General features: G+C 43.9%; 2 protein-coding genes across 4 annotated transcripts in view; one reads left to right on the forward strand and one right to left on the reverse strand.

Moving 5' to 3' along the window:
- Positions 1-2,730, reverse strand: part of prkaa2 (protein kinase, AMP-activated, alpha 2 catalytic subunit) — a 16,080-nt gene extending 13,350 nt beyond the window's left edge. For both annotated transcript variants that reach the window (XR_520624.1, XM_008293116.1), the window contains exons 1-2: positions 2,491-2,730; positions 1,226-1,367 (exon numbers count right to left, since the gene is read on the reverse strand). Coding sequence is in view for 1 of the 2 variants with exons in the window: in XM_008293116.1 (XP_008291338.1) it covers positions 1,226-1,367; positions 2,491-2,590 (242 nt within the window). In the remaining variant the exon portion in view is untranslated. The remainder of the gene's footprint in view (positions 1-1,225; positions 1,368-2,490) is intronic.
- Positions 2,731-7,249: 4,519 nt separating this feature from the next.
- plpp3 (phospholipid phosphatase 3) overlaps positions 7,250-27,167 on the forward strand; it is a 31,586-nt gene continuing 11,668 nt past the window's right edge. The window contains exons 1-5 of one of the 2 annotated variants that reach the window (XM_008293118.1): positions 7,250-7,800; positions 21,625-21,779; positions 24,648-24,740; positions 25,520-25,707; positions 26,541-26,598. In XM_008293118.1, the coding sequence (XP_008291340.1) occupies positions 7,662-7,800; positions 21,625-21,779; positions 24,648-24,740; positions 25,520-25,707; positions 26,541-26,598 (633 nt within the window). In that variant the 5' untranslated portion in view covers positions 7,250-7,661. Of the gene's footprint in view, positions 7,801-21,624; positions 21,780-22,131; positions 22,290-24,647; positions 24,741-25,519; positions 25,708-26,540; positions 26,599-27,167 lie in introns of both variants that reach the window. The other variant, XM_008293117.1, reaches the window with a different exon arrangement.

Genomic DNA, 27,167 nt, shown 5'->3' on the forward strand with positions numbered 1-27,167 from the left:
AAACACACAGTTGTATTGTTATACATTCATTAGCCTATTTCACATCCTATCCCTAAAGTTGACTTTTAAATCACCTCCAAACCCATTTTATTTACATGAACACATGCACAGCCTAAGTACACAGAAACAAAGGCGAGGCTGGGTTGTGACATGGGCTGCTGACTGTAAGCATTCCTTTCATAAAGGTCAACTATATTAAATTGCAGGCTCCATCTCATGAATGGTTACATGGAGGAGTTTCTGCACTTCATCACAATCTTTTCCATTCCTGTCAAGTCAGGTATGGCACAACACAGCCAGCACCGTGGGAGAAATCAACGCTAACTAAAGCACAGTCGTTTTCCTTATCTGTCTAAAATGTACACAGACAAAGTTTCTCAATACTCTTGACAGTGAGAGTGCTTGAGGAATTTTGGAAACTATGTCATTTGTAAAGGTTTTACAAAGATGGTAACTATGTTAAACAGCCTGCTTTTGCTCAGTACTGTTAATGCCTGATACTGTCTGTAGCAGTACAAGCAGACTGTATGTGTTCCTAAAGCATATTTGTGTTTGTGAGCCTGTGTTTACAAATGTATATGTCTCTGCTGTTCCCCAGCACTCCCGCTTATGACCTGACCTGAGGGCTCACATATCTGCCATTGCTTTGAGTGTGACAGTGGGCTAACCCTAACCCTGGCCTAAAAATAACACAGAGATTGTTGGGAGACAGTCAGACATGGACTGACAAGGAGAAAGAGGCCAGAGAGACAGAAGGAAAGAGAAAGGGGGAAGACAAGGTCAAAGAAAAGCCAATGAGGAGCCGTTACACCTGGACAAGGGAAAGATTTAGTCATGCAAGAATTACAGCAACATCTACCATCTTAACTGGAGATTTGTACTGACAAGAACAGTTTCTTTATCTAGGCCCAAGCCTGTGTGTGTGTGCACGTGTATGTTTGTGTTTGTGTGTGTGTGTGTGTGTGTGTGTGTGTGTGTGTGTGTTTGGTATGTTTGTGTGCTCTACCTCCTGGGAGGCTTGTGAGCATGCTCAGTACAGTGCAGCTGTAGTAAACAAACAGGAAACACGCATAGCATGCCACCACACACAGGGAACACATCATAGCAAAAAGGCCCACATTGCAACTGCCAATAACTTAACAGAGCTCAGTAATCTCTCTGTGAAGCGTGTCAGCACTGAGAGTCTTAAATATGACACAAGGATGTGTCGTCTTTCTCCACTTACAGCTTGATGATATGTGGGTGTCTGAACAGTTTGAGATTTTGGATCTCTCGTTTGATCTTCCCCACAACATCGAGACTGCGGATCTTCTGTCTGTTCAGGATCTTCACAGCGACTTTATGGCCTGTCAGCTGGTGCTCACCGACTAAAAACAACAGAATGCAGACATGAAGAAGATACACTAGACAGATGATTTCAAAAAAACAAACATGCAATCTCAAACAGACAGACTAAAGGGTTTAGGTTTGACTTGGAGACCTGTTTTGCAGCGGGTTGCACTGGATGAAATGTGGTTTTTATTAAGTTTTTGGCCCCCCCTCTGTAGCTCTTACTTTCTGGCTGCACCTTTTGTTTATGCAGAAACTCCACTGTTATTACAGCTGCCAAGCTCAGATATGAACCAATAATACACAGTGTGGATGAACTCCTCTGGCTCTCACCTACTGTGAAACAAACTATCTTTAGCACATTTTGATTCAGTTGAAACAATATGAACGTAGCTGAATTTCCTTTTATTTTCACTCTACTTGCTGGTATGCACGAATTGTTTTCCCCTCACACAGAATGTAGCCGTGATTTCAGGTGAGCTGACCCCTCGGTAAGCTAACACATCCTTTACACTGGAGGCTGCACACAAGAAGGAGGCGGGGTGAGCATGGAGTTAAAGCTCACAAGGTCATGCTGAGAGCCTGGAAACTAGCTAAGAAAACACAGATAATATCCTGCCATATGCTTTTCCAGAGAAGGTTTTGCGCCTGTAAATGTTATTTTTCAGTGACTTCACAGGCTACCGCCGGCTAGCAACGAGGGAAACATATCGGACTAGCAAGAAACATTAATATCAACATTAGGCTCGCGCGATGGGCTTCGGTCAGACTGTACGGCAAATTAAGCTAGCACAGCGTAAAGTCTGAACGGTTTAACGTTAAAACGGTAATAACACGAGAGTGGCCGTACATATGTATTGTCCCCCAGGTAATTACACCTGCCATAGCTGGTGACAGTGGCCACAGACAGGGGCTTGGGTGAAAGAATTTGACTTTGAAGCGGCCGTATTCTCAGTTCTCAGTTGCGCTTGAAATCCCGGCGGCTGTGGCCGTTAAACCGTCGAGCTGCGCAAACTGCTTCACCGACCGCCGGCAAGTTCAACACCGAGCGTCGGGGAAAAGGGGAGCGACTACTTCTCATTATTAACTACTCCAAACTGAAAGCCACAAACGTACACATTGGGCCACAGAAAAGAAAAGAAAAAAGAAACAGGTCTTAACTCTTCACTTTCCCGAACGTCCCCACTCCGAGCGTGTCGCCGAGGATGTAATGGCCGATCTTTACCCTGCCTTCGTGTTTCTGTTGTTGCCGCTCTGCCATCTTCTCCGTTACCGACGGCTGGGCTCGCTCGGTGCGGTGGGTGTGCTGCCTGCCTGTTTGCCTGCCTGTCGGTGGGGCGGGGCACTTCACTTCTCTTCCCAGGGAGGAACACTTGAGCCCGTTAAACGCGCAACGTCAGGTTACAGTAAAGAGAGAAGAAGCGAAATTGCTCTTCCAGAGGATCTGTCGTTAAATAGCATCTGTGTGCTTCACCCGAGTTATGAGCTCCACCCGCTCCTCCAGTCTGCCCTGCAGGGACCAGCCGTCCAGGTGTTATGTCCAGTTTTGCACCCTGGTCAAAAACTTCCCTTAGAAAGCTTTTCTCAAAATGTATAGTGTCTACCCTCCTTGGAAGTTTTCTTCTTGTTTTGCTTTTCACATTAAATCATGGTGAAGAATTTACATGTCAAAGTGAAAACATGTCTAGTAAGTAATGTCAATTCAAAATGTAAAATAAACGATTGCGTAGGTGGACATCCTCTTTGAAATGACTCACCTAATTCAACACAGATGCAGCCGACCGGTGCTAGAAATCACACAACTAGTGACATTGAGAGTGCAGTAAAACTACACCATCAAGACCAAAGAACACTCCAAGGAACTCTGTGAAAAGGTTGCTGAAAAGTATACGTCATGGGATGTCACTGAATATCCGTTGGAGTGGAGTTGAATCCATCATTAAGAAATGGAGGGAATATAGTAAATCTGCCAGGAGTGGGCCATCCTCAAACTGAGACCACCTCAACACACTTCTAAAGGAATTACAAACATAAGCAGCTAGGATGGGAGAGATTGTTCAAACAGTGCGTGTTGCGTCCTCTTCATAAGTCAAAGCTTTCTTGGAGAGTGGTAAAGAGAAAGCCACTGTTGAAAAAAGCTCATTAAATCTCAACTAGAGTTCCCCAGAAAGCACGTAGAAGACTCTGAGGTCAAACTGGAAGAAGATTATTTGGTTTAATACGATCTAAATTGAGCTTTTTGGACTAGACACTATGTTTGATGGACACTGAACACTGCACATCATCACAAACACACCACCCCCACTGTGAAGCATGGTAGTGGCAGCATCATAATGTGGGGATGCTTTTTGGCAGCCTGGAGGGCTTGAAAAGTAAAGCATGAAGTGAGTGCAACAAAGTACTTGGAAATTCTGAAGGACAACATGATGTCTACAAGAGAACTGTGACGTGGGAGAAGATTTTCCAGCAAAACAATGAGCTAAAGCATACATCCAAACAACATAGAAATAGTTTAAAGAAAACGAGATGGATGTCTGGAGTGGCCAAGTCAGAGCCCAGACCTCAGAGAAATTGTGGCTAGACTTGAAAAGCTCTGTTCACTTACAATCCCTACGCACCCTGACAGTTTTGCAAAGAAGAATGAGTTAAAATCGCAGCGTCCAGATTTGCGAGGCTGATTGAGATCTATCTACACATGCCCAGTGCTGTAATTTCTGCCAAAGGTGCATCTGTTAAATAATAACTTGAAGGAGGTGAATACTTCTGCAATCACTGATTTTATCTTGAATATTTTTTAATTGACATTATTTTGTAGCAATCTGTTTTCACGTAGACACGAAAGAGTCTTTTATTGGTAAATTCTTGCCCCAAAAACTACATTATGTTGACCGTGATTCAATACTGAAAAACAGTAAAAGGTGCAGACACTGTAAGTGAGTGCATCTTTTAACAGTATGACAGGGTCCATATTTAAAAGTCTTTGTGGGTTAATAACACAGATGCACAGGAGCAGAGAAAGCAAGCCACATGTTTTTTTATTGGTAAAACTTTCTCACAGACAGCATTGAAAGGCCAGCATGGGAAAAATGTGCACAGACGTGTTAATGAGGGACCAAAGAGTGGTTAGGTTTTTGTTTTGTTTTTGCACGGTAGCCACAGGCATCAAAGCAGTGAGAAGTATTCAGTATATCTGTGCATGCTTTCAGGCGTGTCTCTCCTGTCAGTCATATTTTCATTTTTGAGCTCACACATGTGAACATCCCACATTGTTTACACTGTCAAAGTTCATTCTTTCATTTTTCTTGATAAGCTGCTAAAAACTATAGATTGAAAAAAATGAACGAGGTGCAAAATTGTGAGTTGTTTGTATTTAGCCACTAGATGGCAGTGTAGGTTTGATTCATTGATATCCAGCAGGACTTCTGAGGTTGCTCCTGTTTCAAGCATGAGGCCTAAATCTCCCCTTAAACTGGAAAACATTTCTGGAGTTGGCACAACTTCTTCTTATCAGTTCTATGCATGTAATACGTTTTCTCAGATAGTGTATGTATGATTTCACCAACCAAACCAATCACATTAGAATTTGCACTGGTAAACTAGTTTCTTTTTTTGGTTAATATTAAATGTAGATTAAATAGATGAAAAAGACAGTATATAATTTGCAAAATAATCCATTTGCAAATTGTTGACAGATATAGTGATTGTGATACACATTATGATTTTATTGAAAATTCAAATTTTTGCACTGAAACAAATATAAAAAAACAAGATAACGAGATTTTTGCTCAGGTCTATGCGAACCAAGCATGTTCCCTTATGTCTGGAAAATATAACTCATTGGCCAAGCCATGTCTATAGCACCACAGTGCTTTATTTACGATGGTATGTAATTTTATATTGCAATTTTGATCATATTTTGATGCATTTGTCAACCCTATTCTAGACACTCTGTCACCATTCAGCAAATCTGCAGTGTACATTTCCCCAGAAAAAGAACAAAACAAAAAAAAACAATCAAATTTAAATAATGAATTACAAACTTTTCCTGTTTCCATTAGGCTATCGCTGTATTAGTATGGCCCTGCAATAGACTGGTGACCTGTCCAGGGTGTCCCCTGCCTTAACTTTGGGATAGGCTCCAGCCCCCCAGCGACCCCCCAGCGAGGATTAAGCGTTGTATAGATAATGGATGGATGGACTGCTATTGGCAAGTACAAAGTTTCCCTATAGTTATGACAGTGACATCTTTAGGATTTAGTTAAGAAATACTAGTGTAGTGCCCACTGTCAGCAGTTAAATATGATGTTTCCATACATATGTGGTACAAACAGACACAGACGCACACACACAGTTTGCAGACATACCATTAATTCAAGAATCTTGTCTTTGATCTATGACATTTTAAGTTTATTTCTAACATTGAGGACCTCAAAACTACCGCCACAGTGGTCACCACTCATCCAATCTGCTCTAAACTTGACACAGCACTTTCTCTGGTATCCAGAAAAACACCTGTCAAGTTGGAAACAGATCTGCTGTACGATTGTGGAGACATATGAAGAACAGACAGACAGACACACACTCAGATTCCTCAAGTTACAGTTAGTTAGGTGCAAGAGGCAATAAGGAGGGCCACAAAGTTCAGTGAGGCTCAGTCGCTGTGGGAACCGGATTTGATCATATAAAAAGCTTGGCTTTAAGCACAGATTGTGCATTTTGTATCAATTGACTAAATGTTGGGTGTAAGTGCACAAGATCATGTCCTGTTTTTAGTCATTTACCTGCTTCAGACAAAATGACACTGCCTATTTGGAAGTCTGGATCTGCAAGTTTAAAACTAGAACATTACCAAAAAAAAAAGGAACATTGCAACTTAATGGTACCACAATCTGACATGCCCTATCTGTGGGATCTTCTAAAGTACCACCTTAGACAAGATTCCCCTTTGCAAAGAGAAACACAGCAACACTTTTGATGAAAAACGTTGTTTTTGCCTATTACAGCTCTCCTAGTGACCAAATGGCAATTTTTTTTTGGAGGGAAGATGGTGAGACCATTCACCAAATTTGGGGTCAATCCATAAACAGCTGCAAATATATAATTCCACTACCTTCTCTGTTTGATGGTTTGGTGGCTGTTTCGATTAGCTGTAGTGGACAAACGTTGTCACATATAAAAATCCTTGTGATAATTTCAGTGAGGTTTGGTCTGAAACTCATTTTTATCAATTTTGGTGAGGATTAGGAAAAAATGTGGCCTGTTTTTATGGTTTTCCATAAAACCCAATATGGCAGAAAATGGCGCCATGGGGTGCTTTGAAGCTGATTGGATCAAAACAATTTGGTGATGCATCATTTGTAAGCTCAAAACATGCCACTTTAAAAACATATGGTTCTAAAGTGGCACAGATATGAAACTTGGTGAACTAAATCAGCGTCTGCCATATTTAAAACTTTTTACCCTATAGTTTGAGGGGCTGCCATAGAACATAATGGCAGAAGAAGTGAGTAGAAGACAAAAGATATTTAGGAAAAGATGGAAACACAGTAGAGGCCTCAGGGTTCTTTACTTGTGACAATTTTTCTTTCTTTTTTTTTTTTTACTCTGAAAGACTTAAACGTGAATATTTCAACAGACTTATGCACCACACAACACAGCTTCACTATTTGCTGGGGAGAAAAAAAATCTGATTTATGAATAGAGCAAACATCCCCTTCTCCAGGAACATGACCACTCTGTAGCGCTTCAGGCACTGTGGTGCGCCTGTCGCACCGTGCGTAACCGCTGGTGGCGCTGCCTCTCCGCACCACTCGGTTCCTCTCGGTCGGTCTGCAGTCTGAGAAAGTTTTCCATGGCAGGGATGGAGGTGATTACCCACCGCTAGCAGAGGGAAGAGGAGGGCTGAGCCTTGAAGCTGCTGGGGGAACTTGAAGAGAGCAGGGGGAGGAGGAGGAGAAGAAGGATTGATATAACAAGAGGGGCTGTCGATGCGCAATTCTCACTCCAAGTCTTTGAACCAACACCGATAACGGGGAGCGGGCTTTCCATTCATTTTCGGGCGCAGGCAACTTTTCTTTCTTGAGTCCGTGGCGCTGGTCCGTTTCACCACAGAATACAAATCTATTTTTATTTTATATTTTTGTGCGTAAAAAGCGAAGTACGAGACAGCGAGGCATCGGCAGATCCGAAACTTTTGAGAGACGCCAACCTTGCGCGAAGTTTGTCTCTTGTTGAACATTGCATGACATTTGTTTGAAGGACTTGAGAGCCTGACAGAGTTTCTTCACCTACCGCGTGGTGTGGGATTTGGAGCCGAAACGGGGAGTTCTCAAATGCAAAAGTACATGTATGAGAAAGCGATGGCCCAAGAGACAAGGAACGGAGGAACCTCTACCTTAAATAACAACAATGGTGTTGACAACAGCAAGAAGAAGCTGCTCATAGCGCTCGACATCTTCTGTCTTTTACTTGGTAAGTTTGCAGATAAGTTTACTTTACACGTTGTTCACCTTTTCTGTGATTTGCGCACCGAATTCACACAACAAAACGTGTTACAATAGACACATTTCACAGTGCCCGCGCTTTCTAATGGTTGGCAATAAAAGCCTTATCGTTTTAAAAGTATTGCTTGTTATCTGTAACCGCAAGACAACTTAATCTGCAACATCCCCTTATCATCCAACCCAACACACCACCCCATGCAGGGAAGCGTTGAACAACACTTCTTACTCAGTTTTTCAGACTTGCACATTGTTAAAAACACACTATGTGTGTTGTCAAAGCTCACAATTAAACAGAAATGACATATGTGTGAGAGTATGATAAAGCAGTTATCCAAGACTCAATCCAAGAGGTAAATTGACACTTTGTTGATTTAACTGACAGGTGTTCCGTTTCTCTCAGCTGAGACAGCAACATAAAATGTGTTGTCATCACCTAATATATTGATCATTTCAAAGTCCTGAGACCAACGCTCACGCTGCCTGTCAACATGCCTCAAGCACAAATGTTTTGAAGTGTCGTACCCTGCCCCTTAAAATAGCCAGCGGCTCCCCCTCCTGCACCCCGATAACCCTCCTCATCTGACCCCTAAACCTCCAGAGGTGCCAGTCCAGCTCGAGCTGTCCCTACATAGACATGCAAGAAAGCATCAAAGTGCAACTATTGGTATTGTTGGAACTGTCACCGAAACAGAGAGAGGAGCCGGTGGTCTGCTCTCGCTCTGCTTCAACAGGACCGACTTGTTTGTGAGATTGTGTGTCAGTCCTAACTTGTTATTCCACGAGCGTCCCGTCCAGATTCCCTCTGCTGTGTTTGTGTGTCTGTGTGTGTGTGTGCTTTGATAGCTGGTTTGTTTTTTGGCCGTTGTCACTGTTGCCCGGTCCTTTTTAGTTCCCAGCTCCAGTGGCCCCCCTTTCTTTTCTTTCTATTTCCAATCCCCCTGTCTCTCCTTTTTCTTTTTTAGAAAAAGGATTATGGGAGTTGCGCTTAACTTCTACACATTCTCTCCCAGAACCCTGCAAATCCCTGGCCAGCTGCCCCTGATTACTCCACTTCAAATTACTTTCTCTCTTTTCTAGCCCCGCTTTTTTTTTTTCTTCTTGCTTCTCCCTTCTCTGTCCAGGGGAATGCGTGGAATAATTGCTTAAGCATGTGTTGTGGCAGGGGGAATGCCTCTCCGATCTGAGCGAGGGAGAGATTGAGGAGTGGGACCCGTGGCTGACCAGGCTTTAGAGGAGCAGGTGGGGAGTCACACCGACCGCCCGAAGCATCAAAAGCAATAGGGGGAAAAAAAATGCGACATCGCTGCACGGGAGCAGAGTTTTATTACCCAGGATGTTACAAATGGTGCAGATTAACTCCACGTTCTCTCAAGTGCTGTGAAGCAGAAGCAGATCTGCCTGACAGACACAAAGTTTTTCCAGTGGGTTTATATTGGTTTGCTTATTAAAGAACCTCAGACAGAGATACAACTGTTTCATCTGCACTCGTATAAACGCGGATGAGCTTTGAGCGCATGTGGAGCGAATTTCCTGCATAAACCAACTTCCTTTTGCTGGTTAAAGTTCTACAGTTGCCTCTTTAGTTGCCGTGTGGGACACACACACATATAGATGCGTGTAAAAAAAAAAAAACACAGGACACAAATGGTCGCACAGATTCTCCTTTGTCATGCTAAACACAATCTGGCTGCTCAGCAATCATTGGTTGGCCCACTTTAGAGGGTTTTTTTGGGGGGCGGTGTACACATGAGAGGGGGTTTTAGTGGGTGGAGGGGTTAAAAGAGACAGGAGACTATGAGAAAGGGGGGGTTATCAGGGTGTCCTGAATGAGGAATGTGGGTGTGTTGAGGCCTTACAAGAATGCCTGAATGGCCTTTGTTCTGTGTGTGTGTCAGAATAAAGATACTGTATACTTTATTGCAAGTTAATGCATAAATATCTCGTTACCTTTAATTACTTTCCATGTGCCAGCTGGTGCTGAACACACACACAGTCTGTGCAGTAGCATCTTTCTATAGGTTGACAATCTGCCCGGCAGTCACACAACCGGAGGCTCAGCTAATGAGTGTGTTTGCATAAAAGACAGCTGAGGCCATCTATGATCACACACACGAGGGCAAAAACATATCATGTGTACAAGCTTCTGTTAATATCGCCTAAACACAGCAGGATCAGAACGATGCTGAAGAAAAAAAAAGAAAAGAAAAAGTCACCCTTTCTTCAGCTGCTGAGACCAGAGCTACGGCGAACAATTTTGGCAGCTGAGCGCGAGCATCATCTGCTGATTTCACTTTGGCTCGGGTTCCACTCTTACAGAGGAGCGGGGTTGATTTAGCAACGCTATAAGAAGCAAACACTATACGCTCTCTATAAATACACGAACGGCACCGCAGACTGCAGAATTTGGTTCTTCTCTTTTTCCACTTGTCAGATAGCCTTCAATCATCCAGTTTAAAACCATGTTTATTGTGAAAACACTGTGTGAAGTGACACCCGCTTGAGCTCCCAGAGAGCCATACTTCTAAAAGTAGCCTCACCTAAACCCTGATTAAGTTTTACACAATGCAAAGGAGATTATGCATTGTGTGTTTGCTTGTGTGCGGACATGGTTTGGAAGGCGTTCAGAGTTTGACATGCAGGAGCCTTTTTTTTTTGTTGTTGTTGTTGCGGAATCTAGACATGGATTTGTTCAGGACTGACTTCATCGACTCTCAGTCCTGCAGGCTGCTTTTAAAGGCTCTGGATGTCTGCTGTAGTCACCAATTACTCTTCTTATGAAACACAGACATGTCTAATGTCTCAAAACATTAAACATCAACAAACTTTTTCCATCAACATCTCATATTTCTTGCTGATATGCGATATAGTCAGGTGTTCAGTGACGTGATTTTCCATGAGCGATAGACAGGAAGGTTGTGATTAGCAACCGAGAGGAGTGTAACCTTTTGGCCTCTGGAAATCAGCCTCATAACTGGCCTCGCAGCATTAACCCTATATGTCCATACCCCGGCTCCTGCCTCCCCCATTAGCTGCTATAGCATTACGGCAGTCAGTCACACAGCCCCTCATTAAAGCTGCAGCGGTTTAACCTCTACCTCTCCAGCCCTCAGCCACTTCAATCCTGAGCCGCTCCACAAATATTTTCCAGAATTTCTCAAATTCTTCTTCTTGGCTGGAGTGCCGTCGTGGCCAAAGACTCTTGATGTGACATCTGGTGCAATTTTGGAAGTGAGTGAACCAGGGGGCATGCACTGTGTATGTGTGTGTGTGTGTGTGTAGTAGAGCTCAGGAAAGGGTGGGAAACGGAAAGGTAGTGTCGGTCGGAGGTAGGTGTGGTTGTGAAATGAAATCCTGTCCATTTTTTTTTTTGCCTCACAGTCCATTTCCACCCCCCGACCTCCCCTCCCCTTCATCCCTGCTCCCTTCTCCACTTGAGCCGGTCTTCCCCCCTTTCTTAATTGCTAAGGGAGACACTGCTAAAGGGAGAAATGCCTCGAAGGAACATGAGAAGGGAAAGACTTGAAGGGAGGAGAATACTAAATGGCGAGTTCAGACATTACGCAGATTGATTGAGCAAACTGAAGCAAAATGAGTCACATTTAAATCTCCTTTAGAACTCATCTCTCTGACAACAAGAGATAAGCAGTTTTGGGCCAATAAAACTGTAATCAAACAGCATGTGGGAGGCCCTCACACACAAACCCAAACACAGGCTCCCATTCAAAGCCGCTGACCTTAATCTAAGGGCAAATATTCTCTGGAGTTCTGCATGAGTCTGTGCAGAGGAAGTTCTCTGGGAAATACAGTAGATGCTCTCAGAGAAAGGCAGAGCTGGGATTAGGTGGGAATAAATCATGCCGTCATGTAATTTCCACTAAATCTGCTATATCAAGCCTAAAATTGGCGGTTTTACCTGAACGTTCTATTAAGTTACTTGTCAAAATCTCCCAGTAGGATAATGAGTATATACTTGAGAGAGGTACAGAAGTTGTTTGTATTTTCTGTGCGTTTCAATCCCACTGTTGATGCTTCTGAGTCTTCTTTTGTTTGGCAGATGAGGTCAAAGGTCAGGCTGAAAATAGAATCCTATAGGACAAATGCCTGCAGTGCTCCATGTATGACATTTGCTGCACTCACACACAGCAAACACTCAGTGGACATGCATTGAAGAATATGTAACATGGATCTCAAGATTCAGCTCTGACAATTGTGTATGTGTGGTATTTTCAGTATGATTACATCACTGCATGTATGCCTTTGTGTTATCTGTGGCTTTAGGGCCTGTGGAGAGTTGTTGTGTGTGTTTATGTCACGGCTGCAGGGCGAGGCGAGGTTAGGGGCTCTTAAGAAGGTGATGTGCGTCCTCTGGCTGAAAAGCATCATTGTCTTATGCAATAAGATAAAGATCAGCAGATGATCAGTGGCCACAGGGAAGCCACCTCCGCTGTGTCTTTTTAAGTGTGTGCTTTCGCGTTTGTGTGGTGATGAAGAGCAGTAGTGGTTTTGTTGCCCGACATGTGTGCGTGTGTGTGTGTGTGTGTGTGTGTGTAACATTTCCAGCCTGTCATTGTGACATGTGGCTGCTTTCAGCTGGTGCAGGAGTTAAATGACAAACCCCTGGGGTTTGTGTCTGTGCAGGGCTGCGATTAGAGGTGTGTGGGTGCGAGCGTGTGCCTGTGCGTCCCATGGGGGTTCATGAGGGAGAGGGAGCGCTCGGAGCTGTCATTAAAAAGGACTGTATGGCCTGAAGGGGCGAGACTGTCTGCTGATGTGTGTGTGGGTAGCATGTGCAATGCATCTGTGGCTTTAATTTGTGTGTGTGTTTGTGTCCCATGTGGCTCCCGTGGGCAAGCTGAAGGCATCAGGTTGACGGATGTGCCTGTAACTTTTAATGCTGGTGCACCAACCAGATACTTTCATCTCCTTTAACCCTTTTCATTCGCCGTCTCCATCCTGGCAAACAGTTCAACTGCAAAATAAAACAAAGACAGCAGCATGTAGTTTACACTTTGACAACAATAGTGTAGTAAAGCCTCTGCTTCCCCCTGTCTCGGTCCACCCTCTTATCTCTGATTATATCCCTCCCATATAAACTCCTTCAAACTGCTTATTTAGAGCATTTTGAATTACTGGGCTGGACCCTACAATAAACTTTTGTTAGCAGTCATTCTTGCATGTGTTTAAACTTGCTTGAGTTTGCTGTAAGTAATGTAAATGAATGTTTCATGGACTTCATGTGTGTGGGTAGGAAGCGTATTCATGAAATTCTGCTTGTCCATTACCCCCACTGAAAATAATAAGTGATGTGTTTTCTACTTCTTACATAGTTTTTGTGTGCTTTGTTAAAAAAACCAAATAACATCCCTAAAAAAAATTTAAAAAATCTGGCTTCAAGGTTGCCAGAAAAAATATACTAAAAACTTTGGATTCTATAATGTTTAAAAGTTGTAAAAATTGTGAAAATGATAGATATCTGTGAAATGATACATTTTTTTTCATTTAAATACATAAAATGGTGTAATTTAATGATCACACATTGTAACAGGGGATAAGATAAAAACAATGTTGCCCTATTTTTATGCTTTTTTTCACTATTGCGTGATTTTATTAGATATTAACTGTAATTTATCTTAACTGGAAAAATCTGTAAAAAAAAAAAAAAAAAAAAAACTTACTAAATTGATAAATTACCGTTAAGATCTCTTTAAACATTTTCATTATTTACAGTGTAAACCAGCGTCGTTCCAGGGTCTTTCTCATGCATTTCTTGTGCTTAGAAAAACCAACAACAATGCTACGAGCCCTTGAATGTGAATGAGAGCAGAGGCAGCAGATGATCTGAAGCTGCAGGCCTCATTATATCTCCCTGTTACACCACACTGTCCTTGCTTGGGCCTCCTCCCTGCTGTTACACAGGCCCCTCTGTCTGTCACTTTCTCTTACTGCATTACCCGCTACAATCCTCTGTATTTGTGTGTGTGCACATGCTGTGAGCATCCAGGGATAGTGGTGGGGGGGTTGGGGGTCAGGGAGATTTCACTGTTTCACACAGAACAATACCCCTTTTGATGCATCTCAGCACTCTTTGTTTCGTTAACGAGGACCAATAGGCCGGTGGCAGACAGAAGGAGGATGGCATGGAGGGGAGTTTGAGGGAGGGAGAAAGGGGAATGAGGTGGACAAGAGTAGAGTATAAGACCCTCCTCGCTTGGTGCTCAAGGCCGCTTGATTATCTATCAGTGGTTTATGGCAGTTGCTGCTGCTTGCTGTATTGTTGACTGGATTGTGGGCTGTAGTGCTTATCTGCTCAGCGCTGTGTAGTAATCAGCTCAGCATCTTTATTGGCGAAGGCCTTATCTGAGCAGCAGCCACTGAGCCCTATCCTGTTTACATACAGTGAAGAGCCCTGGCAGAAGAGGCTTCTTCTAATACGAGAGAACACGCAGAACGTTTGCACTGCAGCGTTAACTTAGCACTTATTGTCTTTGGATAAACACGGGCGGTGATATGAGCAGGATTTTAAAGAAGTATGTGACAAAAGGGAGGGAAAGAAAAGGTGGGAAGTTGTTAGTGAAGTTTTCGGAGAGCATTATCCAGACAGAGGCGTCAGGTTTCAAAGACTTCACAGCCCTCTTCTCCGCAGCCAGGCCTTTTGTCCCAGGGGGTAATAATGCCATTATGGCAATAACAGAGAAACGCCCAGCCAGCCATCCAACCAACCAACCAGCCAAATACCCTGATCTGGCCCCTGGGCACTGCTCAAGTTTCCCTTCATTGGAGCAGTTGTGCGTCCGTCCTCCCCTTTCAACTGACAGTGCGACCAAGCATTAGAAACGTCTTGATGAGCTGTTACTGATCTTTTAAAAACACATTCTAAAAATCCTCTTCTCTCTTCTACTTGCTAATGTGGACCAGAGTTGATTTTCCCCAAAACAGTGGTGAATCCAACCATCTCTTCAAATGTGCCCGTAAGCCAACAGCAACACGGGGCCGGCAGCAGCATTCAGAGGCTGCCCACACAGGTGCCTGCTAGTAAAAGTCCCCTAGAGAGTGTCCCAACAGATGCCTGTGTGTAAAAAGGCATTTATTCCTATGAATAAAATCTCTCTGAGTAAGCACATGCTTCAGCCAGCGGCCCCCCGGTTGCCGCAGCATTCACACAGAGGGGGGAAAAAGGACAGGGATTCACTCTGTACACCACTCTGCTGACCTCAGCCACTCCTGTGTATCTGTGTGTGTGTGTTTGTGTATTTGCGAGCTTTGTACATGTGTGAGACACATCAGCAGCCTGCGGAAACAATGAGCCGATATCTTGAGCCAAACATCTGTATCAGTACACATGTGCGCATGCTCGCGCACGTGCTTATAAATGTATGTTTTCCTAAACAGTGATTATGTGTATGGATAAAGCCTGGGTGGTTTTTATGGAGCCGAGTTTGTTTATTTGGATTGCGAGGACATTTTTAAAGCCCTTTGTGGTCGACAACTTGAAAATGTTTGAGAAAGGCTTTGCTGAAGTTGCCAGTGGAACCACAGTAATCCACTTTAACACCCACATAGCCACACACACAGCCACACACTCTCACAGATATAATAGGCAGTGTTAAAGTGACATTTGCGCCATGCTCTTGTATGCTACAGTATGACTCTAGAGCCATGTCACATCCCTCACCTTCGACCCTTGGCCCTGCAGCTACTTCCAGGGTCTGTCATGAGCTTCAGCTAACCTATGCACTCCTTTCCCAAATGTCTGGAAGGCCACACATACTCATGGCCATGGCTTTAGCACCCTGAAGATAAAGTTAACTGTATGGGTTTGCAGCAGTGTGTCCGCTTGGATGTGTGACAAATTTCATAGCATCCGTGGCATCTGCTTGGCAGGCCGTATTTAAAACCCCAGAGGTCCCAGAAGCTAATGACGGTGCGTGTGTCTCTAAATGTTAAAATTTATATTAAGAGTGAGGTTCAAATTACAAGCCAATTTAGAGAAGTTACTATTCCATAAAAATAAAAATAACCACTAACATATATGACGTTTGGTATAAGATTTAAATAGAGATCTCCCCATGTGGTGATGTCCATACACTGAGCCACCTTCCTCTTCACCTGCCTGCGTTTTTGGCAGAACAATGTCCATCAACAAGTGGATCTGGCTCTGAGCCACTCATTCTCTCTGATCCCTTGTTCTTATCCACACACACTCACTCTTTCACTGCACACAAGGCTAATCTCTCTCACACAAACACACACATTCATCCCCTTCAGTTTGTGCACACACGCACACACACTGCAATCACACTGACTTGTAGCTGGATGAGGGCATTTATTCACATTCACAGACTAAAAGACACTCTAAATGCAAGAAGCTGAACAGAGACTCCCTCTCTCTCTATCTACACACACACAAAGTCGCACACATATCAAATAACCTCGACATAATATCTGCCCATGCTTCTTTTAAGCAATTGAGGCCGCTTTCCTATACTATTGCAGCTTATGTTGCAGGGTGTGTGTGTAGACGTCCACAACCGAATGATAGAAGTGTGTCAAGAGTTTTGTCAAGAGGCTTAGAAGCAGAAAAGTGAATGTAATGGATCTGTACAGATCAGGTTGTTTCAGGGTTTGTGATGACAATGTCAGTTCCCTCAGATGAATTGTTATGTAAAGGGATTGTATACTTATAAAAAGGTCAGAAAAGACATCTTCAAAATATTTCAAATAAAGCCATTTCAGAAGTGCCGAAAGCTGCAGTTCTTCGAATGGCCACTTGAGGCTGGTTCCAAAAGCAAGTAAATCCCCAATGACCTCCCATGTTAAAAACTTCCAACTTTACAGCTGAAATAAATATGTTTACAGCCTGGTACAATAACAGTACTGGTCTCTATAGTTACTTGACCTGTTTGTGACAATCGTGCAGGGGATACATTTTTATATAAGTCACTCGTTCGTATTGTATTAAGTCTTAAAGTTAAGCATAATTAAGTGTATGGCTGTTTGAGTGACAGGTGGATGCTGTCATCGGACAGTTCATGGCTTAGAGACATTTGCATTCATTTTTAGATTAGCTGGTAGTGAGGCAGAGTGAGGCATTGTGAAGATAACTGCAACCGGAGCACCACACTGAGTTTCAAAAGCGCTTTTCAGGAAACCTGCAGGTGACGTTGCAAAGATTTTATCCATCATTATACAAAGTCAAGGGTTTTGTCCAGCTAGCAGTTCAAAACCAGGAGAAATTTAATTTCCATCTGTGTGTAACTGGGGGGAAAAAGCAACTCCTCACATCTGAGAAGAGAAAATAGAAATGTTTAGCATTTTTAAATTAACCAAAAATTGCTAAATACAAACTCAAAAATGTTAAAACAAACAAAAACTTTACTTTAGTCAGCAAAAAAAAAATTTCAATGTTAATGTTAAATATTTTTTTAAACAGTCTAAAATTGTCAAATGTTTACTTAAATGATCAATCATATATTCATAGACTTAGAAAGCAAGATCTTAGAGAGTTCTTTGATGCTTAGCAGGTTGTAACACTTGGTGCTGCAGGCATATTTCAGTCAGTACCAAAACTCTGCTCTGTACTGAGCTGAACCACAGATTCTCTAACAGCTATCTGATCTGCTGAAAGAGCAGTGAGAAAAAAACAGAGACCAAGAGAAGACAAAGTTTGATTGATTGACTGGCTGCTCTATGGAGTGAAAACCCACTTTAGCCTCCGCCCTCCCTAACCTTCCTCTGAATTGTCCTCAGTCCCGCTCCTTCTCTGAACAGGTCACATGGTGCATTTGAGAGACAGGAGGAGGAAATCCTCCATTAGAGCGGACCACAATGCCTCTTCCTCTGCCCGGCTCCGCCTCCCATTCACCTCTCACACTTACCGCTGACATTCGGGCTCGCTGTCTATAATCACGATATCATTCTACGTCTGCTCCTGAAAGCCACGAAAGCCCATTAAAATGTCAATAGAGACCAAGAAGGCTGCGAGAGTCATGAGAACGGGAAGCTCGTCCCTGTAGTCTGAGCAGACACGCAGGTGTTGTTCTACAAGGAAAGTAGTGGCATGTCAAGGGGAATTAACCTTTTAAGTGACGTAGGGGTTTAGCTGGCATAAGAATAGCTTTTTTTTCTTGGTCTGGAAAGTACAGCCTTAAGGTGAGAGAAAATAATAGAGGATTGCTGATCCTTGACCTGATTGTCTGATCTTTGAACTTTGGACAGTAATCAACAATATTTAAATACATCGAAATGCAAATCTTAAGTTGTCACCAGGCAGCAAGTTGATACAGAAGCTATTTTCTTAACGTCTATGGGGAATGTAACAATCAGACTTAGCCCTGTTGCTCCCGCTAATCGAACCGCTTACTCGCTATACCAAATTTAACTGCAAAGCCAATCAAACGGGCTCCAGCTGGATAATCTCTCTCACACAGACAAACACGTAGACACACACATTCTCCCGCACATACATCACAAGCTGCCCATAAAAACCCAAAGTGCACAAACATATTTACCCGCACCACATATATAAACACACGTGGACGTATTTTCATGCCGTGATTTCTAACGGGCAGTGGAGCGTGAACATGTGAGTGGATTTACGGATAGAAAAATAAGTGCAGCACTCACACACACACACACACACACACACACACACACAACACACAACACACAAAGGCCCTGCCATGACCTCTGCATATAAACACTGATTTAACCAGCAGAAGAAATGCCTCTCTCTCTCTCTCTATCTGACCTGTGGTAAGTAGTCTTTAGTGGTCTGCAGTGTTTCTCCTCATTGACTGAAAGAGAGAAATGCATGACAGGATCTGATAAGACAAATAGAACTTTTCCCAAACTCACCAAGCCACCCACTTTGGATATGTATGTGCACTTTTTTTGCCCCCCTTCTACTGCATTCTCCATACTTTCGGGCCCTCCCTCCTTCTTTCCCTATTATCTCTCCTCAGAAGGGGTTTTTAGGCCCCAATTATTCTCAGACGCCTGCTTGTTTAAAAACAGCTTGGTGGCTTGATAGCTCATAAGGCTCATTGGCTCTAAAACCAGAGAGCACACACACACACACACACAACTTCTTTGGCAAGGCAGAACACAACAACAAAGGGTGAAAATGGGTTGAAATAACCGTTTCCGCTATGTCTGTAGTGGAAGTAAAGCGGGACTGTTTGCATGCGGTTAAATTGCTTCCGCTTCTTTAGTTGGAATTTGAGAAACTCGGGCATCTCTGAATGTTACTGACCTCGTGACAAGAGCTTGTAAAATAGTTGTTTTTTAATTCAGTGATGCGCCGCGGGCCTTTGCCAACAGACCAGCCCACCTCTTTCTCTTTCTCCCCTTTCTGTCATTATTTCTCCCTCCTCCGACACTCCCCCATCTCTCTCTTCCTCTCTCTCTCCGGGTCAGCAGGACTCATGAAGGTCACTCGCTCTTTATTCTGTCAGCATAGAAGAGGTCATATTTCTTCGCACCACTGTTTGCAGATGAGGCTCAGATGTGCTTCGGGGGTAAATGCTGGAGTGTGTTTGATTTTGTGCTGAGAGCTTCATTGACTGGCTGTGGTATGAGGAGAATGCCCACATACTGGGCTGTTTTTCAGGGAGATGGCAGCACAAAACAGCTTGGCATCTTAAGGCTGGGCAATGGGCAGACAGAGAGGCTTTCATGAATCCCCCAATAGATAGTTTCGAGGTGTTCAATCGCTCAATCTTGCCTCAGTCATTCAGCTGGTCAACTCCCCAGTTTCCCATGGCGCTCCCAGATCGGTTTAGCCTTTAAGCACCGGTTAGTTTTTGTCCGTGTGTGTCTGTTAAGCCCATGACCTTCTTTCACTTCTCCTCATTAGCATGTGAATCCCCCCCTTCCCACAAGTAGGCCAGAGTGGAGGGGATGCAGAAAGACAGGGGAGGAGGAGAAAATGGGAGAGGAGAGCGGAGATTGGCGTGAGAGAAATCACAATCCAGTTCCTGAAAAAGTTTTTGTTGTTTACCCAGCAGAACCCAGTCTGTGCACCGACTTAACACATCACTTTGTTTAAGGTATTATTCTGTAGCCAAGTTCATTGGGGCGGTAAGCCTGTGAGATTTGCATGAACAGAAACCCATATCTGCACTGGAATCCACTCGTCTTAAGTTGTGTTGACCGCCCTGCCCTGCCTTGCCCCCGTAATTCTGCGTTCACCCACAGTTAATCCTGCCTGTTGTGTGGACAGCACAGTTCTCAGACACACTACCAAAGCCCGGCCCTGCCCTGTGTGGGCCCACCAGCAAGTCTGTCAAACCCTGGTGCTGCTCGCTGTTTGTGCAGGTGTCTGCCAGTGACCATCCCATCTGCTGCCCTTTACTAACCACTGGAGAGAGACTTTTTTGTTAGCAGGTTTCCTTTTTCAAAGTTCACCCCTGGGTCCATTATTATGCCTTTTCTGGAGCTTGATCTTGGAGGTTTCCCAGTTACAAATGTACCAAAAACTGTTCCCACATTACCGTGTACAACGCCTGAATACTTATTGATCTGGTACGCATCCGAGTCAACACTTTCAACTAGGAGCAGTGTGTCGCAAAAGCATGCATAAGAAAGTGTGTTTTGAGGTTCTCAAGAAGTTCATACTGGGGAGCGCTGTGTTTTTCAGGCCAGACCGGTAACACGATCTCCATCTCCCATCACTTGTGAGACGACAGCCGTGGTTTTCAGCCGCATTAGGAACATTCATGAGCAGATCTCTCGCTTTAACCCAAATGTCAGAAACCCTTGTGATGTGAGCTAACCACACGAGCCGCATGTGGGAATACTTTCTGTGCAGTCTGACATTGAACGTATACGCTTATGTGTTTGCATGTGGGTCTTCGGGACGCCTTCGTGTCTTGAGCTCCCTCTATTTATGAGCAACTACGGCCGTACGTACACACGCCAAAAACATGCTCTCATGCGAAAAATGTTCCAGAGTTGGGTGGGCTTACTTTTGTTTTTCTTGGTATTAGCGCGTTTTAAAAGCCCTCAAGGAAAAACTTTGAAAGTCCCAGCCAGAGTTTGCACGCATGTATTTGTATTCCTTTGATTTGGAGATATGTATTTATTTTCCACTTGTCAGGGCAGAATGTGGGTGAACATGTTTCACTATGTGTGGGTGTGTGTGGTTGAAGAAGAAAACAACTGGAATAATTTGACTAACCGGAAACCATAGCCTTGTGTTTAGCTGTTCATGTCTGTTTGTTGATGACGTTAGTGGACAAAGGTCCTCTAGATTCTCATGAAGACTGTTTGGAATTGGAAAGGCATACTGCAAAAAGCAAACGTATTTCCCAACGTGACGTTCTTTTCCTCTAAATCGATATTTCAGTTAAAAAACGTATTCCGACACTCTGCCTGGAACTCTGGCACTCTCTTGTTCTGCAATCTGTAACACTAAACTCGCAATGTATTGACACATTCCCCTCGCTGATGGGTTTCTTTTGTCTTCAATAATGGACCCTGAGTATCAGTGTCTATTTGCTATGTCAGGAAGAAGTGATGCTAAAGGATAAACTTCAGTTTCTAATGGCCTGGTGTCACCGTGTCAACAGATGCATTAGGAGAGGGTTTGCTGAGTAAACAGCCTTTTTAATGTGAACATAAGCCTACACACACACACACCTGTGTTTTGTTTAGTTTTTTCTCTGTGAATGTGTTTTAATCCTGATTTTTTTCAACAGTATACAGGTAAGTGGATTCTGCTATGTGATGTAGTTCCTTCAATAGTTGTGTCTGTGAGTCAGACTCATGTATGGGTTCATACATCTGTCCGTAGCCATGCTGCCGACCCTGGTTCTGCACCGCACCTCTATTCGTCCGTACCAGAGGGGTCTTTACTGCGGTGACTCCAGCCTGAACTACCCCTACAAGAGAAGCACCGTACCCTCCTCAGTGCTCATTTCTGTTGGCTTGACACTGCCCGCGGTGTCTGTAAGTTCCCCCCCCCGACACAAGAGCGCTCGGCGGTGGGAAACTCGGAAGGCAGAAACGGGGAGGGCTCGAGGCTCATGAAAACGGCTGTAAAGGAGTGACACGAGATCTAGCAAAGTCTGAAGTTTAAAGTCATCTATTTTTGGGAAAACCCGTCACTCCTTTGCTCTCAGCTGGCCATACATGACATCCTTGAACCCCACCTACTTCTGATATCCCTCCGGTGCCAGCATGCTCCTTGTGTTCCCCCCCCTTCGTTCTCTCCTGTTTATGTCTGTGTCACTGACCTGGTGCTTTTATGCTTTCTTTCTTCTCTCCCTCTTCCTGTCCTCTCTCTTTGTGTCTTTTGTAGCTAGCCTGCCTTTCCTGATCATTGAGACTAGCACCATAAAGCCGTACCAGCGCGGGTTTTACTGTTCGGACGAGTCCATCCGCTACCCCCGAAAAGAGGGAGACACCATTAGTGATGCCGTGCTTTGTGGTGTTGGCATTCTTATTGCCATCTTCGCTGTAAGTCGACCTTCACACTTCCCTTTGTTTGCTGCTTGTACTCAGACTCCTAGATACCTCACAGTCCAAGATCTCACAAAGAGACTTCATCAAAAAGTTTGAGTGATTTCTTATCATGCAGTGTTTTCTAAAATACTCCGTTTTTTTTCCTCTAAATGTGCTTTACATGTCTCCCCCCCCACCGCCTCCATCCTATAATGTTTTCTTCATCATGCTCTATTTTTCCATAGCTTCTTTGAGTCATTTGTAATGGCCTGTTTTTTATTACTTTGCTAAGTGAGTCAGTGGTAGCGAGAGGCCCCCCAAGCGACATTAGGAAGTGTATGTTAGTGTGTATGTGTGCTGACACATGCATGCCAAAGACCAAAGAGATTTTACGAGCTCCTGGTCCATTCCCATGCCTCCCGCTGGTATCCCTGCACCCTGACTCCATGCCCTCCATGCCCTGCGCATTGCTCCGGGTGAACGTGTCAGCGCTCTCTCCCATGTCTGCGGAGCCTCACTGGTAGCCTGAGGTGTCTCACAAGTTAGCAGCAGCGTGAAGTCTTCATTCCCATGACTGGACCCGTGCTCCAGAAAAACGGGAATAGCTCCTGGTGTTGTGCCAGCAGATTAGAAGGGGGGAGAGTTAGGCGCGAGTGGAAACATGTCCTAATGACATGTGGTGGGTGTATGTCAATTAGTGGCACGTGGTAAGGCTAGATGATCTTTACAGCCCCCAGACTGTCAGCCCCCTCATAATTTCCCAGACTAAGCCGTCGCTTCGCCACCGCCATCAGCTCGGTGGGCACACACATGCACACTGTACCAGCTCAGCTCTTCTGCTTATGAGAACCAGGAGACCGTGCTGGGCTTAGTTAGTTCCTTCGCATGTTCACGTGTGGGCAAAGGCTGGCGTGCCTGACACAGCTGCGCTCCATTAGTGGCGTCTACTGCCATGCCGACGCCATTCCTTTAACGCTCGTGCACGCTTTCTTGTGCAGGCTCATGTATGTACACTTATGTATGCACATACAGGCGCTGGTAGCAGATTCCAGTTGGGACCTCTTGTTTATCTCCACTGCAAGCGAAATCCCAGCTTGTCAGACATATCTGTGTCTGTCAGGCTGTGTTTCCACTGTGAGAAACAGAGTTAGCAATACTGAGATGGACATCTATAAGCATACACGAGGATGGTCCGAATAAACCCACCTTTTGAGGCCTCTGGTCTGATCGTAGATGTCCCGTCTACACTCAGACGACCAGACACGTGGGAATAAACCAAAATGGGGCAATAGAGACGAAGGGGAGGAGAGCATTTGAATGTAAATGCTGACAACCAAAATAAACTTCTTTGGCCTGTGTCAACCTCCTGCGGTTCTAATCTCCAGCTCTGATCTGAGCAATTCAATGACAATAGCACACACAAACACACTAACACAGCGCCATGTTTGTTTCTTCTGGCTGTGAGCCTGCCAGCTGACCACCCAACAGGCAGGATAGGTGTATTTATCAGGATTAACAATTCACACAGATTGTGTACACAGAAAAACAGTAAGCATCCACATTAATAGGATGATAGGATGTGTGGGAGAACTTACACCTGTGTACGTTCTGGCTTACTGAGTGTCCACTGGCTTAGAGATGGGCAGTAAATGTTTCCAGAGAAAGTAGGCTGCAGAGTGAAATGTGGAAAGAGGAAGGAAAAAGAAGTAGACGGTTCATCCGTTAGGTGCCCCAGGTGGTACAGATTTGATTGACATCTCCCTGCCCCGAGGGTTGGTTTGGCATAAGCCTCCTCAGTGTAGATGAGGTCTTTCCGTGAGGCCCACCACTACTCAAAACCACCTGGTTGGAATAGCAGGAGTCAGGGTTAGCCCACTGGACTTAAGCTGTATAGCAGATGATGCACTCTAAATCCTCCTTATGCCAAAGTTTGACTGATGCTCACCTAGTCTGGACTATTTGTTTGAGCTTTGATGTTTTCCTTTTCCCATTACCCTCACTGCCTCTATCATCCTTCACATCCCACATAAAAGGCCACATCATATCATCGAGCAGAGCATCAAACTCCCATCACATCCAAACTGCTTGATGGAAAGGCAGGCCATGCTCATTCTGTGTGTTTGTTTGTGTGTGTGAGACTCTCACTCATTCTGTCACTCATGTCTGTCCTTTAACATACCCTTTCACCTCCATCTGTCATCTCCTGAATTAGATTTCCTGCATGATACTCACTCAAACGTTAACCTCGTACTGCATGGTTTTCTGCACCTAAACCTACTGTACTATTAGCAGACTAAACAACAGTGTTAGAATTTGTCTTGTAAATAGATGTGATCAGTCTCTGTTTATCTCTAAAATCAATGTTTCTTTTAGATTGTGATTGGGGAATGCTACAGGATTCACCAGCTACATGAGGGAACCAAGTCATTTGTTGGGAATCCCTACGTTGCGGCTCTCTACAAACAGGTCAGCTCTGCACAAGAGAGATTTTACACATGTTCAAGTGATTTCCCTAAACAGCAAATGTCCAGTCATGACTTTGTAAATGTAAATGGGAATGGCAGACGTGTCAGGCATTGAACCATGGCAAGAGAAAAATTGCATTTTGATGGTGTCTTTCAAAGATGCTCTGATTAAAAAGTGTGTTTTTCTGCTCTTGTTAAGGTTGTCAGCATTTCTGACTGGCTCGATCACTACCTACAATAGGCATTTCAGACGGTCATTTTATGGATTATGTTAGGTTTAGGATTACTTCACAATTTCTTCTTGACTGGCACCTCCACTATGAAGTATTGGCACATGTTTGGAGCAACTATATCAATGTGTCATGCAAATATTAGCAGCTAATATCCATGTCTTCTAACTTTTTTGTTAGAATATTCAAGCACAACACTTCTTTGAAAGTTCCTCTCTTTATGATGTGTCAGCTGAAAACAGTAGTGATGTTTTCAACCAACTTAAGACACTACCATCAGCTACAGCTGATAAAATCTGACACGGCCTTCACGTCAGCCACAGAATCAACACTGTCAGACTAGACTAAACTTGAAAAAAAAAAAAAAAGAAAGAAAGAAACTTGAATAAAAAATCTGCCACCATCCAGGCATTATTCTAAATATATGCTCTGTGCACTTAAAGAAATCTTGGCAGCTGTAGAAACAGTAGAGAGACAGAGCTAAGCTGACAGTCAATTATAGACATCTGCATTGATGTTAGTCTAACTGCTGTTGTGTGTTATCTTGCAGATGGGTGTGTTTCTCTTTGGCTGCGCCGTTAGCCAGTCATTCACAGACATCGCCAAGGTGTCGGTGGGTCGGATGAGACCTCACTTCTTAGATGTGTGTCGACCAGATTTCTCCACCATCAACTGTTCACTGGGGTACATCACCAACTACACCTGCGCTGGTGAAGAGAGCGAAGTACAGGAGGCCAGGTTTGTGCAAACAACAACGCACACAGTCTAGTATGTTTTTGATAAGTGTCAAACGGCCATAGCTGTTACAGCTAACCTTTTGAACTCCTGGCAGTTTCTGGGCGTTTTTCTGCTACTTTCTGTCACATTATTACTCACCGTGGTCTCATTTGTAACTGCAATACAGTCCTGCACCTCTGTGGAAACTGCACAACCATGACTAGAAGAAGAGCGCGCTCAACATGGTTGTCTGTGCAATATACCAAAACTATAATGCATTAATCATAAAAAAAAAAAAAAGTTGAATCAGTATTGGCAATTGTGTTTCCAATTTTGGAATGGTGTTGCTACATGCTATAGATATTTCACTACTAATATTTTTGATTTGTTTTAATACTTTTCTCCGATCTGCTTTATCACTGTGTAAACACAGCCTGCAATTCAGCTGAAAAGTCCCAAAGTTTTTGTTCCAGGATGTTCATGATTGCAGCTGAAGGACTTCCCAGTTTTGCCATGGAACCTTTTTTTTTTGATTGATGTTTCATGAATTTTTTTGATTCTGGCTGCAGGGTGGCCAATTAAAAGTGAAACTCAACGTGTAACTCTGCTAGCATGCCATAGCTGATGGGCTTAGCTGCGAAAATGTTCAAGTAGATGCTGGTGCTCTACAATGTTCATTCTATTAGCACTAGTTTGCTAACATAAAGACACTTCTGAACTACCAAACCAAGGAATTTTCATACCGAACAGAACGTTGCGCACCGATTGTTTCAGGACAAACACATGCTACTTTATACAGTAAACTGTGTGTTTTAAATACTTACAATTAAACAAGATCATCTCTGTCTCCACAGGAAATCCTTCTTCTCAGGACATGCCTCTTTCTCAATGTTTACCATGCTTTACCTGGCTGTAAGTAACCATTATCATCTTTTATACACTCACTTTCATGCAGGCACACACATGCTGACACTCTCAGAAACAATAGTCTACAGTTAGTGGAGAGTCATGGAAAGAAGGCTGGGCACTGATGAGGGGATTCGGGGCTTGAAGACAGAAACGAAACATTGTTCTTACCCACGGCTCCACCTCCTCTCCTCTATCCTTTTTACTCTTTAGAGAGATGGATGGATGCACTCCACCTGTTTTCTTCAGAGCAGCTGCATGTGCACTTCCTGTCCTCTCCCATTCACCCTCCACCTCACCCTCTCACTCCACCTGTTGTGGGCGTCTGGTGGGGCTTAGCACCCCAGAGGCATTTCATGCTTCAAACAGTCTAATTACACACACGCACTCACAGACAATTGCCAGCTCATAGCGCCCCAATCATCTCCTCCCCCTCTTCCTCTGTTTACACACCACAAGTTTCAGGCTCACTTTGCATGCTACAGACAAGACAGACAGCAGAGGAGAGTCAGTGTTTTGGGTCTGGCTGGCTTGGTTACAAGGTGGTCTTGGTTCTCACGGTGGACTGACAGTTG

The sequence above is a fragment of the Stegastes partitus genome, unplaced genomic scaffold, assembly GCF_000690725.1.
Source record: "Stegastes partitus isolate 25-593 unplaced genomic scaffold, Stegastes_partitus-1.0.2 Scaffold859, whole genome shotgun sequence".
NCBI lineage: Eukaryota > Metazoa > Chordata > Actinopteri > Pomacentridae > Stegastes > Stegastes partitus.